At 34.5% G+C, this 17,823-nt stretch overlaps 1 protein-coding gene across 9 annotated transcripts in view; it reads left to right on the forward strand.

Moving 5' to 3' along the window:
• LOC126978425 (protein phosphatase 1 regulatory subunit 12A) overlaps positions 1–17,823 on the forward strand; it is a 52,999-nt gene that overhangs the window by 11,624 nt on the left and 23,552 nt on the right. For 5 of the 9 annotated variants that reach the window (XM_050827199.1, XM_050827201.1, XM_050827200.1 and 2 more), the window contains exons 2-9: positions 7,914–8,044; positions 10,528–10,646; positions 11,432–11,580; positions 12,339–12,494; positions 13,922–14,093; positions 14,286–14,453; positions 15,468–15,546; positions 16,945–17,106. In XM_050827199.1, the coding sequence (XP_050683156.1) occupies positions 7,914–8,044; positions 10,528–10,646; positions 11,432–11,580; positions 12,339–12,494; positions 13,922–14,093; positions 14,286–14,453; positions 15,468–15,546; positions 16,945–17,106 (1,136 nt within the window). The remainder of the gene's footprint in view (positions 1–7,913; positions 8,045–10,527; positions 10,647–11,431; positions 11,581–12,338; positions 12,495–13,921; positions 14,094–14,285; positions 14,454–15,467; positions 15,547–16,944; positions 17,107–17,823) is intronic. The other 4 variants (XM_050827204.1, XM_050827206.1, XM_050827205.1 and 1 more) reach the window with 3 other exon arrangements.

Below are 17,823 nucleotides of genomic sequence, written 5' to 3' on the forward strand. Positions count from 1 at the left end.
ACAATCGGAGTGATTGTTTTGGCAGAGCTTAATCACGGATCCTTTTTGTTTCGGACCGTGTGCATTATTTTATATGAGTATTTATAGTGCATGATACTCATCTTAGATACGAGTAGGGTTTTAGGTCGATGACTTGTTGAACATTTGTCATGCTAACCTATTGGTTAAATTTTAGGTTTTTCTTGACAATGCGATTTAATACCCTTAAACTTTTTAGTAGTTTTTTAATTAAACTTCCAAAATTTAGTTATTTGATATTTATAGTTGGCGTTTACCAGAAAATATATTTGTTCCCATTTTTATTAAAATGATGGCACGTCAAGTAAAGCTCATTTACCTAAAACATTGTACAATGTCATTGACCGACCTAAATATTTGCGATAAAATGATGTATCGCCGAATTTTTCCCCACATAAATTCATATTCGAAGGAGATTTTCGAGGTCACGCTTGAGACAGCGGAGAGAGAAAGATCCGTTGATATTAGTTACGTAATAGGCTGCACACGCGCCATGAATGTTTTATTTTAGTGTTAATTGTAGACGTAGGCACGGAGCTGACTGACAACTGTTCCGGCTGTTTGTTGCCAAGGGATACGTTCTCTAATCTATATCGATACTTATTACGCAATATTGCTTTGCCTATTGTATACAATATAATGCGTGAGCCACCATTGCAAATTATTGTCGCGTATGCTAATTTATTAGTTGGAATATGCTTCAATAATTTTACTATATTATTAAAATTACATTTTAAATTATAAATCCGGCTGATGGTCATTTAATGTGTCTGAAAATCCGATTTTATATATTATTATATATCACCTTATGGTATAATGTTGCAATTGATTATATAGATGTAATATTACAAATCATATAGCAATAATAATTCTGATCCCAAAAGCATCATTAAAACTCTTAAATTCTTTATTATGTTGTAAGCAGTGTAAACGCATACTATTAATTATTAAATACAGTATGACGAATATTTGACACAGCACAGCAATATGGTTATTGTTATCAAGGCCAGGAAACATTTTACTTGGTATCATTGCCAGCGCTATCTATCAAATTATTTTACAGTATACACTGTTCAACGAAACTTTGTTAACGCATTTAAAATGACTTTTTGTTATAATAATTCGATAACTTATTTATTCAAAACAATAACTATCCGGTTTAAATGCAAAACTTATTGAATCATCGTCCTAACCGACATTAATCAGAGAATAATTGATTTTGGATGAGCCCGTCAGTATTCATCATCAATCATAAATATACAAATGATTTAAGTTTTCTTTAGTGTTAATTCCGCCAATATTTGTTTTTAAAACACAAATCTGGCACGTGCCAGATTTTGGCGAGACATCACGTCCTGAGGATGCCTCGTGTAGAGGCGAAATACATGTCGAATTGTTTTAAAAACAAATATTGGTGGAATTAACACTAAAGAAAACTTAAATCATTTGTATAATTATGGATTTCCGCAAAGAAACGCCTACTTCAATAATTTTTTTTATCAATCATTAAGATTATCGATGATTTAAAAATTAAATGCTTGAATATCATATCGCACTCCAATCCATGGCAAACACGATAGGATTAACTCTGCAATGGATCAAAAGACACGGCATCTCACTGGGCAATAATGCTGCAAACGAACTAGCCAAAAGGGGACCCGAGGCTCATGTCCAAATCAAAACATAACTGCGCAAAGATATGAAACAAGCCTTAGTTACAGAGTGGGAAAACAGTGGAGGATGCTGGCAAACATATAATAATTTTTTGATGGCATCGGAGGGGCTTGATCAGGCTACTCAGGGGCAAAATGAGCAGGTGTTTATAACCAGACAACCCCTTCAAACAACTGCCTATGTACCGTATCTACGAAATACAGCCCTTTATGCAGTGATGTATGGAGACAGAAAAAACCGCCACATCAAGTGCTTAAAACGTTCAGGAGCATGACCGAATAATGGGCACAAATCCGATCTCCAGCACAGGTCCTGCACTCAGCTTTCTAGAACGGCCTGGGTTGGCTTAAAGGTTTAATGGCCCAATAAATTTGCTAATTGCGTAAATAGCACGGTCAAACTAACTAAAGTAAATGCTTTAATAAATAGAACTCAGAACATCGGCATCAGCAAATTGGCGCTGCAATTTTCATAATACCTTAACATTTACGGAAACCTGATGCAAGCCTTAAAAGAGAGTATCGTTATTAGGGTTCCAAACGAGATAGATCCAACACAGGTCCTATTACTAATACTTCGCTATTCGTACGTCGATCCATCAGTCCGTCAGCGCGTTGTATCTCATCAACTACACTTTTTAGCACGGTCGCCGTGCCGTGACCACGGTTTGCTTTTTAATGGATTGACTTGTATAGCGTCGTTAACATGAACTCGGGCGCAAAACGGCGACGTCTTCTGTTCGGTACCTCGACAATACTGCAACCACCCCTCCCCGCCACCGGGTGACCGTGTATAAACCGTGTACTTGTGAAAGACCTTGCACGCCAACCATATGCATGTGTAAAGGTACTAAGTGTGTTTGACAGTAAATACTAAAATGGCTGTCATGCAAAATATAAACAAACTCATTTGCAAAAGTGTCCAAAAAATACGTAACCCATCGTCTAACTCGCACCTACATATCCAATTTTACTTAAAAAATAAACTTCAATTCAGTTGTGTATTTATAATTGTTTAAATTAACAAACAATACTCGTTTCATATTACGCACAATTTATCGCGTTCGTATTTTTTGACGACGTAAACATAACAAGTAAAACTGTTGAATAAGAACTTATAAAACGAACTTTAGGTTTACACTTCATGCTTTATCGTATTAATATTACTCTGGGGAAGTCGATGTTAAATTTACAAATCTAAATAGAGAAGCGTTACGTCAGATGATGTTTCCATTTGGCGATGTTCTGCATTCGGTTCTACCGGAATAGCGAACTATGAATGATGATAGCAAAATTACGCTTAGCTAGATTTCTCTTAAAATATACGGGGTGTAAGACAACTTTGCACAGCCAAATTAGTGGCATTTTCTGATCTGTGATCACGTTGATATTCGGATTGCTACATCCCATTCATATCGCAGTCTAATCCATGTTATCAATATGTTCAGGAAATATAAAAACCGGACGTGCATCAAGTCCCTAGTCTATTTAATGATAATATAAAATAATTGCACAAACTTGTATAGTAAGTAATGAAGGGCGCGTCAATACTTGCGTGACACTATTATACAATTACAAAAATGCTTTCATGTTGACCTTATCTAGTGTATTATATTTAATAAATACTTTATTACATTTAATACAAAGGTGCTTTTTTATATACTTATATAATAATAACGTCTTCTTCTGACGCGCAATCACGCATAAACTAATTAACGTATCGAGACGGGAGTATTACCATGGGATATGAATTTTCGTGGATGTTAATTTTTTGAAGTAACCATTGCCATTATTTTCGAACTACTTTTCTAATACTCTTTTATACTCTAACATAAAATGACAGATTAGGGCGGGTGGATTTAATTTGTCTAATATATTATATAACTCATGCTTGTACTATCTTAAAAGTGAATCTGATCTATGTAAGAGATGGCTAAAAATGATATTGTAAGAGAATCAGTATATAAATGGCACGTAGAAAAACTTTTTTTTAAATTGTTGTGTGCAAATTCAAATTGATTTTTGTCGCTGCGAGGGAAATACTTTGGGCCTATTTAGTGTAAAGTATTGTGTATTTATATAATATACTTAATCTAATGCTCAAGTGGGGCAAGAAGTACATACTAGTCAGATCATATTTTTGCAGTAGTGCATTACAGGTTATTTAACATAGCATTCTTATTGTCTGATCAATCAATGTTTTAAACAATGTTTATTGATAATGGACAAATGGTCGCGACAGTACGGTGCGCTGACATGTTGGCCTGGGCTTTTGCCAATGCTAAGTTGCCCTTCAAAATATTGGCTACACTACTGGAGCAGTTGTCTTGTTTGTTAAATTATCTAATATTTTTACCAGACCCGTTAAAAATATTAATGAGACCCAGACTTGAGTAATCTTTATCGATAATATTTACAACTTTTATACATGAAACCGGTTATGCGCGGGTTGATTTCGTTCAGTGAACTTTCAAACGGCTCCTTATATTTATTAAATAATAATGTTAAAATACACTTATAACGATATTGAGATTTACTTTCAGATAGGATTAGTAATAGAATCCTTATAAATTAATATTTTTGACTGTTAATAAGTACAAAGCTTAGCGTCATATTAAAGGTGGATGACTGTCTACGACTTGACAATTAAAATTGGTTATAGTAAGAATAGATTCACTTAACTTTTCTAATTTGCTGTATCAGCATTAGTTATGTTCCCTCTCGCATGCTTTTTTTGTCTTTTTTTACTTTTTTTACGCTAGTATATTGTAAGTTTATGGTTTAATAACAAGTAATTGATTAATCTTTAAAGAATATCAAATTTTAATATGCCTAGTAATTTTTCAATACCGTTTGCTGTGGCCTTTGATATGTGTGAATCTGTGTAAAGCAGCTGCAATGCGAATGTTAACAATCTGTTATTTTGTTATTGTTTTTATTGTGATATCCCTTACTTCTGGGATTAAATCGAACCGGCGAACTCTCGCGTTCCGTCCGACCGCTCTTTCCAACTGAGCCAGCCGTTTGAGTATACATAGGTCGTAAATTTTGGTATATCATTTTCAACTTATAGTTCCGCTACGTTCATAAATTTTGGTTGCAAACTTAATTTGTGTGCGAATGTTAGTTGTCTTACCTTAAGAGATACTATGTATAGACAAGTGTTCGTGTTGATTGTTAGCCGCGACATGCGCCAGCGGACTTTGCGGTTCCGTCCTGATGCACAATTCCTTCATGCACCATTGAGATGCAATGAGATGCATATGTGTACAGTACAGAGATCCCGCTCAAGTAACGAAACATAATAATATTGTCAGTCACAAGTCCGTCACTTGTTCTACAAGTGATATTATGACATTCCTGCTATCTCACGAGATCGGAAGTTAACGATGTTCCTGGAAACATACGTAGGCTATGTGGTTTCAGTCTACAGCCTAATTCCTAAAACTAAAAGCCAAGACACAACAACATATTGTCAGTTAATGTTAAGTCGTCTACGAATTCTAAGAAACCACAGATGATTGTTTGAATTTGTCTAGCAAAGTAAAGTTTAATAAGCCATGAACAAAGGTTTAACTAATTGTCTGGTGTAAGATCGTAAATGATTAAGTATATATATAGTCTTTTACGAGTATTGTGAATAAATTATTATATGTCTTAAATGAATGAAAATGATTTTAATTTATTTGTACTGCTACGAAACATTTCAGTTGTATTGTAGGCGTTTATACTGTATATAATAATTTCAAACGCTGTACTTAATACTACTCTATTTTGTATTATATTGTTGCAATTGCGAATTATTTAAGTACCAATTTGCTATGCGACTTATGCAGCTTATCTATATGTACGTATATGCATTGTAAAATTATATCTGCTTTATTATATTAAGCGGTTCTTGTTAGCTTAATGGACATCGACATTCCTGTAATTGATCACTGAACCGAGACTGGCACGAGACCACAAACTATATTACAACGATTGCATTAACTAAGTCTGGGCGAATAATTAAGCCCAATTAGGTGTATTTTTTTTATAACTGACCATAATTTATGTATAATTTTCAATTTTTAGTGCACATGGGCGTTTTTTTATTTTTGTGTTCCAAAGACAATTAAATTTTTGTTATATGGCGTGTGTACCAAAGTCAATATTCGACGAAAAAGAATTATTGACAGCTATTTTATATTTATGGGTTTTCTTGTAATCTTAGTTATGTAGACATTATATTTTCTTAAAAGTTCTCATAAAAAGCAAACAGATTTTTGCTAAATGTTATTAATTTGTCTCAGCTTGAGCATCTTAATATTCCACTGAGTTACAATATAATTCCTTTTGATTTCATGATGCTTTTTTTTTTCGAATGAGTTACGTTTTGGCCTTGCGACTCTAATATCTCATATATAAAAATGTCATCACGCAAATGCAGTATAGAAATAGAACTTAAAATCGATGCAATGAGATCAGATTAATACTTTCTTTAAAAAAAAGTACAGTGCTCCTTAAGAACACAACGACTTTTTATGTTTTCTGAATGCCACGTGTCGTGAGACACCCTTAAAAAGGGGTATTTTCAATTTAAATATTTAATTATTTCTATATAAATATATGTAACAGTTATTAAAGCAGTAAAATAAAAAGATCGATTTCATGTTAATTTAAACAAAAAAATAATTTCACGCAAACATGTGTAAAAAAATAATTAAAGGCGTAAAACAGCCGTAGGACAGGACAAAAAGTCAAGGTACAAAAAAATAAAAAAAACGCCCACATACAAAACAAATAAAAACACTAAACAACAATTAGTTATTCAAACTTCAAGCTGTGTGCTAATTTTCTAGGCAACATTATCTAAAGCTTCTACAGAATTGAAAATTACGTTGTAGTCCGGCCTAATAAGAGTTAATTTTCACTTCCTATCTGTGAGCTTTATATGTTGAACTATGAAAATTGACGTGAACGATTATCGTTTTGCATTTTATATTCATGAAGAATTCATAAGTGCTGGCCAAGCTATTGTCAACCCATTTCGCGAAATTTTTAAACACTTATATCACTAACATATTATAAACGAAGTCCTCCGCCGCGTCTCTATCTGTTCGCTATAAACTCAAAAACTAATGCACCGGTTTTCATGCTGTTTTCACCAATGAATAGCGTGGTTTTCGAGAAATGTTTTAGTATACATAATTTATTAAGTTTTGTATACATTAACGATATTAATTGAAGGTGTCGGAAAAAATAAGCCATCTGAGAGCTTTCAACTAAAAGACCGTCTTTGAGATATAACAAAATAATGTATGGTGGAATTGTGTATTTTATGCTCTACAGAATAGTCCGCGTCTGCTCAGCCAGGATTATAAACTCACTATAAACAATACATTAATAATATGTGTCTCTTTCTGCTTTGATATCGGATGACATGCTAATGTGTTTAACTTATTCTGTATCTGATTTTGAAGTGAAAACTTCTTTAGCGGCGTTGAGCACTTATATTGGGACGAGTATAAAATGTTAAACTCGCGTCAGGACACGTGACCTGATCGAAAATTCGAGAGACAGTCGTTGAAATAATGGATGAAAGTTGATTTTTTCTGAGAGATAAACTTTTTGATGTAATATAATTGTAATAGTTATGAATTTGTAAATTTTATCTATAGATGTATATATAATAAAAGAGATTTCCACCTATATATTTGAAATTTGGTATGAATATTCCTTTCGCCGTGTAGAGGTCAGCTAAGAACGGGTTTAACTAAATTCCATCCGCAAGGGTTTTTTCTATTATTCACAGAACAACGTCTGGCAGGTCAGCTAGTATGTAATATAAATGGTCATTTCTGTGTACGAAAGCGCAATAAATAAATATTGTATTTAACCACATAAATACTAATATTTTTATAATGATAAATAATGCAAGTAGTGCGAAATTATTCTCTAATCATTCCAAAATATTCAAAAATGCACATCATTAATGTTCAAGTTTTAACCTCTGCCGGCACTCCCGGCAACCCGTATTTTTTTAACTAAGCTAAGTTAAAAGGCTGTTGCTTGGTTGGACCAACACTACCATGCTTGACCAAAACAGTAAATTACCATAGTTTTCGTAGTTTTATGGAATAATGTGTGCGGTACACATGACACTGGATTCCTTAAAATTTTATGTCTGACTTGACTATGGTCTTTATTTTTCAAAGTAACATCTTCTGCTTGTTTTTCCAGGCGTGTATCGAGGACAATTTTGACATGGTGCAGTTTCTGGTGGAGAACGGAGCGGATGTGAATCGCGCAGATAATGAAGGATGGACGCCCCTTCACGCGACGGCAAACTGTGGATTCGTCAGCATCGCTAGGTAATTTATACATTTTTCCTTACATGTAATAGACTCCGCAATGTATACTTTTGCGTCGTTTTTAATAAGACTGAAATATACGATTTTTTTTAAAATAAGTTTTAATAATAATAATAATTACTAATGAAATTTACGAGGTTTTTTTTTTAAATTAGTATTATATTGCGATTGGGTAACGCACGTAAGATCGAAAGATTAACAATATGATCGAAGTGGTGATCACTTAACATCAGATGATCGTACACACGTTTATCTTCCTTTTATATAAAAAAACAAGACAGACGAACACCTTACAAGTATTTTTGTTGAACATTAATGAACGATCACGAAAGAATAAACTCATCCTTGTTCACATCTTTTATTACAAAACCTTTTGCTAATGCACGTTCTTCATTAAAAGTTGTCAGTCATAGTATTATAATTAGGTTAAAAAATTAATCAATCGCTATTTGTATAGATATAATATATTAAGTAACTACTAATTTATTATATAATAAAAAACCGCTGAACAATCAAAATATACTCTGTTTATAATTATGTTCAAATTATAAGGCCTTCGTGTATAGTTTTATCATGTCAAGTGGCCAATTAATTAAATAAAGCGTTCGTTCTCATTGTGAGATAGTGGAATGACTCTACACTACTCCCTGTTACAAACAGTACTATGGATTACTCTTTAATAATCTGGTTGAATACGTTACGATCGTCATATATCATGAATATAATTTAATCTTTATTTATAGTTAGTAACATTGCATTCTGATTATGAAGCGTAGCGACAAAATATAAATCTTTAGGTGAAAATTGGCTGTTCATAATTTATGCATCATCATTAGTGTAGTCATTACAAGACGGAAACACTAAGAGCCATTGTCTCCCGTAGTGCGGATGTGCTTATTAAAAATTTAGCTAGACTATAGAGTTCCCTTTTATCTCTTTACTTTGTTAAGGTTCAAGTAGATCTTATTGTCATTGATGAAAACTGAATAATATTGATTTTTATGTCCCTATTGGCTTATTGCACGCACTGCTTCGTAACGCTCCCCGCTATTAGTATTCAACTATTTTTTTTCAATTCTCTTCATTGCCACAGAGCCACATGCAGTGCATTAATAATGCAATTAATTTGAGTTGTAGTGCCAATTTTCATCCTAAGTTAGGGACACAACCGAATTGGGCTGGAATGCTCGTAAAAGTACCACTCTCTCACTTAAAACTGACGCGAAATAGAGCCTTTGCGTTTATTTAATATTGTTTCGTACAGTCTGTGGGCTATCCGGACTCCAGGATGGTATCTCATTAAGTCCTAGAGAATCTTTCCGTAGATGTCCGCAATGATACTTCTTCACAGTTGTTCCCTCATTGCTGAGGATCGTGACCCCGCTTAAGTTCGTCTACAGCTTTCCTCCATCTGTTTCGGTCTGTGGCATGGTGGAGTGCGAAGCTGATGGGTTGGTTAGTCTGCTCGGATATTTGATCAGACCAGCGTCGTGGGCTCCGGCCTCTTGGTCTCTTCCCCTCAATTTTCCCGGCGACCATCAAACGTTCTAGGTTATCAGCACCGCGTCGTGTACCTAATGATGGATGCCAGGGCTGCCCTGCGTACTCTGGTTAGTGCAAAACAGTGCTGACTCGGAGCATATAAAACAGGAGGCTCAAATCACCCTATTCCACGTTTGCCTTGTACTTTTAGACCGAGACATAGATATCCTCTGTCTGTGTGTGATACATCTTACTCTCCAACCTGGGGTATAAACTGAAGAACTCTTTTATGCGACAGTCTCGTGTGTGCGTTTACGTCAGGGGAGTTCACTGTTCTCGACACCTTGGTAACGTTGAAGGACAGGACGTACTACGCATACTTGTATAAGTCCCGCACCGGTCACGTAGGGACTGACCGGCTCCTTGAGAACATTTAAGAGCAGGTCTCACCGCAGTCATCGTGATTCTTGGCGATTTCAACGCCCACCACGCCGAATGGCTTCGCTCACGTACCACCGATCATGCGGGGAGATCTGTTCACGACTTATTATGGCCTGACAAACTTGTTATTGTGCCCACGCGAATACCGGACGTGCAAAAGATCATACACCTTCGCTGTTGGACCTTCTTTTGACCTCACTAGCGGACAGCTGACTTGTTTCCGTTGATCCTTCTTTGAAGTCGCATCACTTCACTTCTGGTGTTGTGGATGTCCATTTGCGGTTGCTGCACCACTTTCCATCACGTAATCTTAACCGTTTGCCCTCTCTTAGTAAATAATATAAAAAATAAGATAATAAAAATCTTGAATATTAGTTCGCTTAATAGGTCTTTTACGATAAAAATCAAGAGGGGGTTAAAATAAGTTTCACCGCCGGACATCATTTCATATAACTTTCCAATTTTACAAAGTAGAACCTTATGAGTTTTTTTTATTGATGATTTAACCATTTGAATTAAACCGTACTTCTTGTAAGCCATAAACAAATTGAATGTTTCAGATATCTTTTGGAAAATGGCGCAGATGTAGCTGCTGTTAATTATGATGGTGAACTCCCAGTCGACATCGTTGGTAGTGATGAAATGGAGCAACTTCTTCAGAAAGCAATTGACGAGACGGGTGGGTTAACATTTTTTTGCGTACCTCTGACAATTTAATCATGCACAAATTTTTCATCATTACAGTTGTGAGAAGTATTTTTTGTGCAATAAATCGAAATGGTAAATGTATTCTTTTAATGTTGTTTAATGTATTCTTTAGAGAATTCTTTAAAAAAATTAGATATTCAAATTGAATTTTTTCCGTGCCTAGACCCTTAAGTTTCTCCACTAAAATGCTTATTAGAAATGCTATTATGATCTCGTTTTAAGATTTTGAATAAGTATGTATAATACTCATATAATAACTCCACACGGATCCAACAATCACAGAACACAATCGTAAATAATTATATAATCGTTGGATATGCATAATATAGTTTTTTCAATTATGGATGTGCCGTTTAGCTGGAAAATAACAGAGGAGAGAGACAGTATTATTATTTGTTATTGATCACCAGCACCTATCAATAATAAATTATATATATTAATTTTAAAATTATATTTATTAAATTTTTGTGCAGCCTACTTCAATGAATAGGAGGGTGGGAAATCATATAATTACTATTTTCCTACCACCACTTTGTTCGCATTTGGCTGTGAGCACATACAAAAAATTACTCTCCTGGTTACATAGACACTTTATTTTCATTTATTTTACGTTATATGTGGACGAGACCTTAAATTCTCATTGCGCTTCCTCGGGAACTCTCAAAAAATTTTAACCAAATATCCTTCTATGTCCCTACCTACCCCTGGCAACAAGTTAATTAGGTAAGTTAAATGATAGATGTAATGTTCTTTTAGGCATAGATTGTGAAAGGTCCCGTAATGCTGAGGTGACGACACTGAGGAATGATGCATTGAACTGGGCCACAAATGGTTACGTTGAAGTGAGGGATCCCAAGACTGGGGGCACGCCACTTCATGTCGCCGCAGCGAAAGGATATGTTGATGTAAGAAGTTGCAGATTCTTTCTTATATGTGCTTTCATGTTATATCGTATTCTAGACTTCAATTACAACAGCCAGACACGAGATATATTCTTCTAAGTAACTAGTCATCACATCTCTTATTTAAATAAATTAAATTTAAAAACAATCCCTTTTTATGGCGAACGAAGTAGAATGAGTGTAAAAAACTGAAGAGAATTCGCTGGCTAAAGTTCCCCATTGTTTTTGTATCTGGATGGTTATGGTTTTAAATTATTAAATAATTTAAATCTCTAACTTCTATCTAACCATTATAATTTGGTCACACATTATGATATATTCTCACATAAGAATTAGGGCTACTTTATATTATAACTTGAGTAATAATTTTGAGTCTAATTACTGGATTTCAACGAATTTAAAATGAAATTATATAAGAGTGGGAAAACATTTTGCTGCAATACTTAATGATTTCGTATTTCACGTATAGGAGTTATAAATCGTTTTTAAAAGACTTTTAAAGTGAACGTGGAATGTCTCGTCCGTTCACTTTAACACGAATTTCAATATCAAAGTTATAGGCTCGTTATTAGAGTAATGCCCAAAGCATTTATAGTTGTTCCAAATAAATTCGTCGTTTTTGCTAGAAGAACTAACGCAGATAGTTAGTCAAAGTAATGCCGTAGAAAACAAATTTATAATATTGATGTTATGTGTAGAGATATTTAATATTGATGGATATGTAGTGTATTCTGTATATATCGAATTATTATGTTACCCAGGTGGCGAAGACACTTCTAGAGGATTGTAATGCGGAACCAGACGCCATGGACTACGAGGGATGGACACCTTTACATGCAGCAGCTTTATGGGGTCAGAAAGAGACCGCTGCGATGCTGTTACACTATGGAGCCGATCCGAGCCTGAAAAACTTTTCAGTAAGTGATTATATTTCAGCACATAGTAATTCGTTTTTCGTCGGTAACGCAAACAGTGTTCTACTTCAAATACCAAGAAGCATCGCCGTGCTTAATTAGTAATCATTACATATAATTATGTGGAAGTAGGTAAAATAATTTCTCCATAGTTGAATGAAATTCATGATCAGGATTAAAACTAAACTCAACTCAACGTTAAATAAAACCTGATAATCGCCTTCTATAGGTTGAGATCTATTATGTTCCCAACATAATGACTCATAAACCGCAATAAGTGAATATCGAGCTCTGAATTAATTGGAGAACGACCAACACTGGGATAATATAATGCATCAATCAAGTTTCTGAATAATTTTCAATAATATTGACTTCCGGCTGCCCTTCGTCTACCACAAAGTAATTTGACGAAATTAAATATGGTGTTGACAGCGGAAATCTAAAGTGTTGATTTAAATATTGCTATATTTGCTTGGAAATGGCGAATAAAATTTTCCATCAATTTTGAATGCCATGCAGCGTTTGATGTAGGGCGTCATGGGCGTCAATATTATAATATACTTAAACAATCAACGGTTGTCTTTAGTTAGAGTTATTTTCTTAGATGCGCCAGGAGGAGCTGGTAAATATCTCAAATAAGGTGACTTTGGTGGCGATTCGATCCAAAAACAACAAGCAACAATTTTGACAGGGAATATTTCCTTTGATTCCTACCAAACTACCCAATCAATTTAAATACATCACCCATTACCCAATTAGATTGGCGTTTGCAATTACATAAAAAATCTTAATATATATAAATTACGTGCCACGCTGGTGTCTGTATACAGTCCTATGCTTACTTGAAAACAATGGAGTTTTAGGAAAAAAAAAGATGTGAATAGTATTTAAAGAAATAAACATTTTGACTGTTGCTTCTCAATATATTCTTGATAATGTTCTATATGTTCATAAGCACTTTGAGGAATTTGCTAGAAACTGTGACAATCATCATGTTAACATGAGGAACAAACATAAACTTGTAATGCCTACTACTCGGTTAAGTCGAGTTAGTAAGTCTTTTATTGGACGATGTATATGCTTTTACAATATGATCCCAGAAAATGTACAAAACAAAAGTGTTACGAAATTTAAAAGAATTGTAATAAAACGTTTGTGGGAAAGGTTACTATAACATAAACGATTTGCTTAATAAGTCCAGAGACTGGGAATGAAGCGTACACCCACAGGCTCTTTAATTATACATGTTTATTGAACGATCTTACATTGTAATCCACATTTTTATAAAAAAAAAACTGCTGAGTTTCTTGCGCCCGTTCTTTTCAGGTCTGAGGCAGTCTATTTTGAATGGGTGGTAGTTTTAAACGTAAAATAAGTGATTTTGAATAAAAATATTTGAACTGAAATAATTATCTATTTCTCTGCCGCAGGGCCAGACATGCATGGATTTGGTCGATCAAAGCGTGTCCGCATGGTTATCGGATGCAATAGTGAGGGCCACGCGTTGTGCGAACAATAACAAGCGCAAAATCAGCCCACCGAAGCACGAAGTTAAGCGAGCCGAGCCCAAAACCACAGCAGACACGGATAATATAGTCAACGGTAAGTTTCACACCAACAAACTTAACATCAAATATTCACAGTCATTATAACACGATTCGCCCAGTTCTACTAATCGTCAAATTAAATTATTATAAACACCATTATATATATAAATGTTATGTTTTGAAATCAGCTATTAGTGAAATTGGGCTTTAAATTCTCATGTACCCATCATATCTCGTCGAAATACAGAGAAATCGCCGGCAGCGCCAGAGATTATTAAAAAGGCAGAAGTTAAACCACCGAAAGGCCGGGCACCTTCACCTGGAAATGAAGCGCAGAATGAGAATAGCACAGGTGATGAAGGCCCTTCCTGGCGTAGATCTGCTTCGTTCAAAAGTAAACAACAAGAGAACAATCGTAAGTAACAATAGCTATTGGAAAACTAGGAGCCCCTGCCTGATACAAATAGTTTATGTATGTGTACCTATGCTCCGATTTTCCTCAAATATAGATGTGCTATACATTAGTGGTACGTAATCTATGCCTGAAAAGAGCAAGAAATACAGATGAAAAACTGACAATGTTGATCTAAATGGTTGTATATCTAACCTGTATAAGGCACCACCTATACGAGCGAGTGGTATTATCGTTCGTGCCACTATTTAACAATCTAATAGAACGTGCGTCCATTTCGTGAGGCTATACGATAAGTGACTCCATGCGAGTCAAATTTTAATGATTGTCACGCACATGTTGACACGTCCGATTTTCCACGCAGCGAGCTATCAAACGTCAAAAACTATTACATATGAAGAGATTCCGTAGTGTGTCTACGGTCTCTTGGCGAATCGCCTTGATACGATTACGAAGTAATGAATAGTCGTCTCCCGTGTACTATTCAACGAAAGAAGCAAGGAGTTATTGTGATGCACTCGTTCGTGGAGGTGGCGCCTAAGTGTTGTATTCGCAATTTGCTTTTTTACTAGATGAAACTAGTATGCAATTGGTAAAGATGCTAATGAGTTCCCAAAAATCACTGTGTTTTAGAAACACAATAAAATAATGATACAGTTTTTAAGTAGTCCTCATTTACTTGAGTCAGTTCTATGTAAGGCCAGTTATTTTTACACAATAAAATGCATGGTTCCTTGATGCAGCATTTTCTTTATTTTTATTCAGATGATTAATTAATATAACATTAAAGTGTGGTTCCTATATCCTTAGATTTTATATTTTCAATGTTTAAGAGGGCAATCGTTTTTGGTATTACATTTCAGTATAATATATAATTTTCAAGAAGCAAGTGCTTGGCTGTAGTCGTAGTAGTTTATTTAGCTAGTTACGTAGCGAACTGCTAGCAATGCTGTATTTTCGTAGAGAAAACACGGTTATGTAATAACTGCCACCAACTGAAAATATCTTTACTTACAGGTGAAAATAAAACAAACAATAACAATATGGACACCGATACAATTCTTAGAAGGACGCACAGCTTTGAAAATGATAAGACGTAAGTTACCTTTTGTTGAATTATAACTAATATTATATTTTGTTAAAACTTTATAACATCGCTCATAATTATTTATACTTATAATATTTGATGCGCATATTAGTTGAATGATTGTTAACTATAAAAAGATTTTTTTATGACAATAACGGACGAGACGAGCAGGGTGTTCAGCTGATGGTCATTTATACGCCCTGCCCATTACAATGACGTGCTGCTCAGGATACTTGAAAAACCCAAGATGTTAAGTCTCATTTGCCCAGTAATTTCACTAGCTACAGCGCCCTTCAGACTGAAACAAAGTAATTTTTACATATTACTGCTTAACGGCAGAAATAGGCGCCGTTGTGGTATCCATAATCTAGCCGTGCAAAGGAGCCTCCCACTGTGCCATTGAATTTAGAAAGCAGCATTAAATGGCATATTTATGTTGCATTAATTATTTACAGAAAACGATGTTATTCACTAACTTCATTGTACTAAAATATTAATAATTTAACTGGATGAAATATCACAACATTTACTTTATATAGGTCATCATCTGTATGTGACGTGTAACATATGCATGTGACACAATACGAATTGACGGTGTCCATTTGTCCATTTTGTTTTCCACCGTTGTATGTTTGCCTGACATGAGTTTAACTCTATAAAATCTATACACGAAGCGTAACAATACGGGAATATACCTATCTAAGACTGTCCGCTTATTCGTTCTTCCGTCCTTCTGCCGTTCAACGTGCAGTAATCTTAAAAAAATCTTTCGTGTTGAATACTAAAATGGCCGCTATGCAAATTTAAAAAAAAAACCTGTGTGTACTTATGTACGCACGCCTGAAGTTATTCTTCTTTGAAGTAATAAAACCAAAATCCTTAAAAAATTTAATTCCTCGTGCTATTTTACGTTTGTAGAAAAATAAATATTGTAGTAAAGAAGGTATTACATATACAATCAATGAAAATATTACTATACCGCATAATGTAGAATAACGTGTAATTAAATATTAAATTATTTTTATATAATTAGGGAGAAAATTTTAATTTTTTTTGTATTTTAAAACTTGTATATTAATTGAAATTTATTTAATTCTCGTGCATTGGTTGTGGTTCAGTAGACATATGAGTTACAAGGGGCTTGGTAGCTGAAGTATGATACTATAATGTTCTATTTGACCAGCTAACGTCAGAGTGTCCAATTTATCCCTAACTCGCCATAAGAAGCATAACATCAATAAGTTTCGTGGACGAAGTATTTAAAAACTAGATAGTGTTATATCTTGTACGGAGTCGCACCAGCCACTTCGCATTTGAGCCCTTCAAATTTTATTTAAAGCAAATAGTATACCGCGTCGTTCAGCGTTAAGTGTTTCGTGTATCATGAGCATGTGTGTGTGTAAACAGTTTCTATCAACGGTATCGTGACGTCACAGCGCGTATAAAGGCCACATCGTGCCCGTCTATCCTACCGCCGCCGCCTCAGATCACGCTTTCATCTCCAGAGAACAAGAAACAGAATAAGGAGACTAACAATGTGGTTGAAACTAACGACGATGTACAGACAAGGTGCCGCTGCTTCATTATTATAATGTGTTTTAAATGTTGACTAAATTAAATGGTTTATTAATAAATAGACAACATTTGAAACACTTAATATTAACACATAATCATAATATCATGTATTTATTATAATTAACTACTTACAATTTGTGTGCGATTCACGCTTTTTATCTTACTTATATCAGTGTAATATGTCGGTGCTTAAGTAACACATTTATGCCACTACTTCGTGGTTAAAATATGCTTAAACCTTTGAGAATAAGCAATTTTTAACACATATTTTTTGTCGACTATGCGACAAATTATAAAATAGTTATTATTTGCAATTGGTCGCCTGGGGTAAATTTTACAATATGTTTCAGGTTGAATGTTGATGTTGTTTTCAGATCAAATATTCAATTTTGCAATTTATTCAACAATCGATATTCTGGTGTCTTTCAAGTTTAACATTGTGTGTACAAAAAAAAACGAAGTATAAAAACAATTCTCATAAAAATCCAAAAATCCTACGATACGTTCGCACAAGAGCAGACACACACACACCGGACAGATTACCGCTTAGATTGAGCTGTATACACTGTTATTCGTTATCTCTTTATTCGTAATCTGCGACCAATAATTGTCCAGTTCTCTTTATTCTTTTTTGACACACTACTACAACAGTAACACAATTGTCTCTTTTATTGTTTAAAACGCCAATATTTCTGATATATTTCATAACAG

The sequence above is a fragment of the Leptidea sinapis genome, chromosome Z (genome assembly GCF_905404315.1).
Source record: "Leptidea sinapis chromosome Z, ilLepSina1.1, whole genome shotgun sequence".
NCBI lineage: Eukaryota > Metazoa > Arthropoda > Insecta > Lepidoptera > Pieridae > Leptidea > Leptidea sinapis.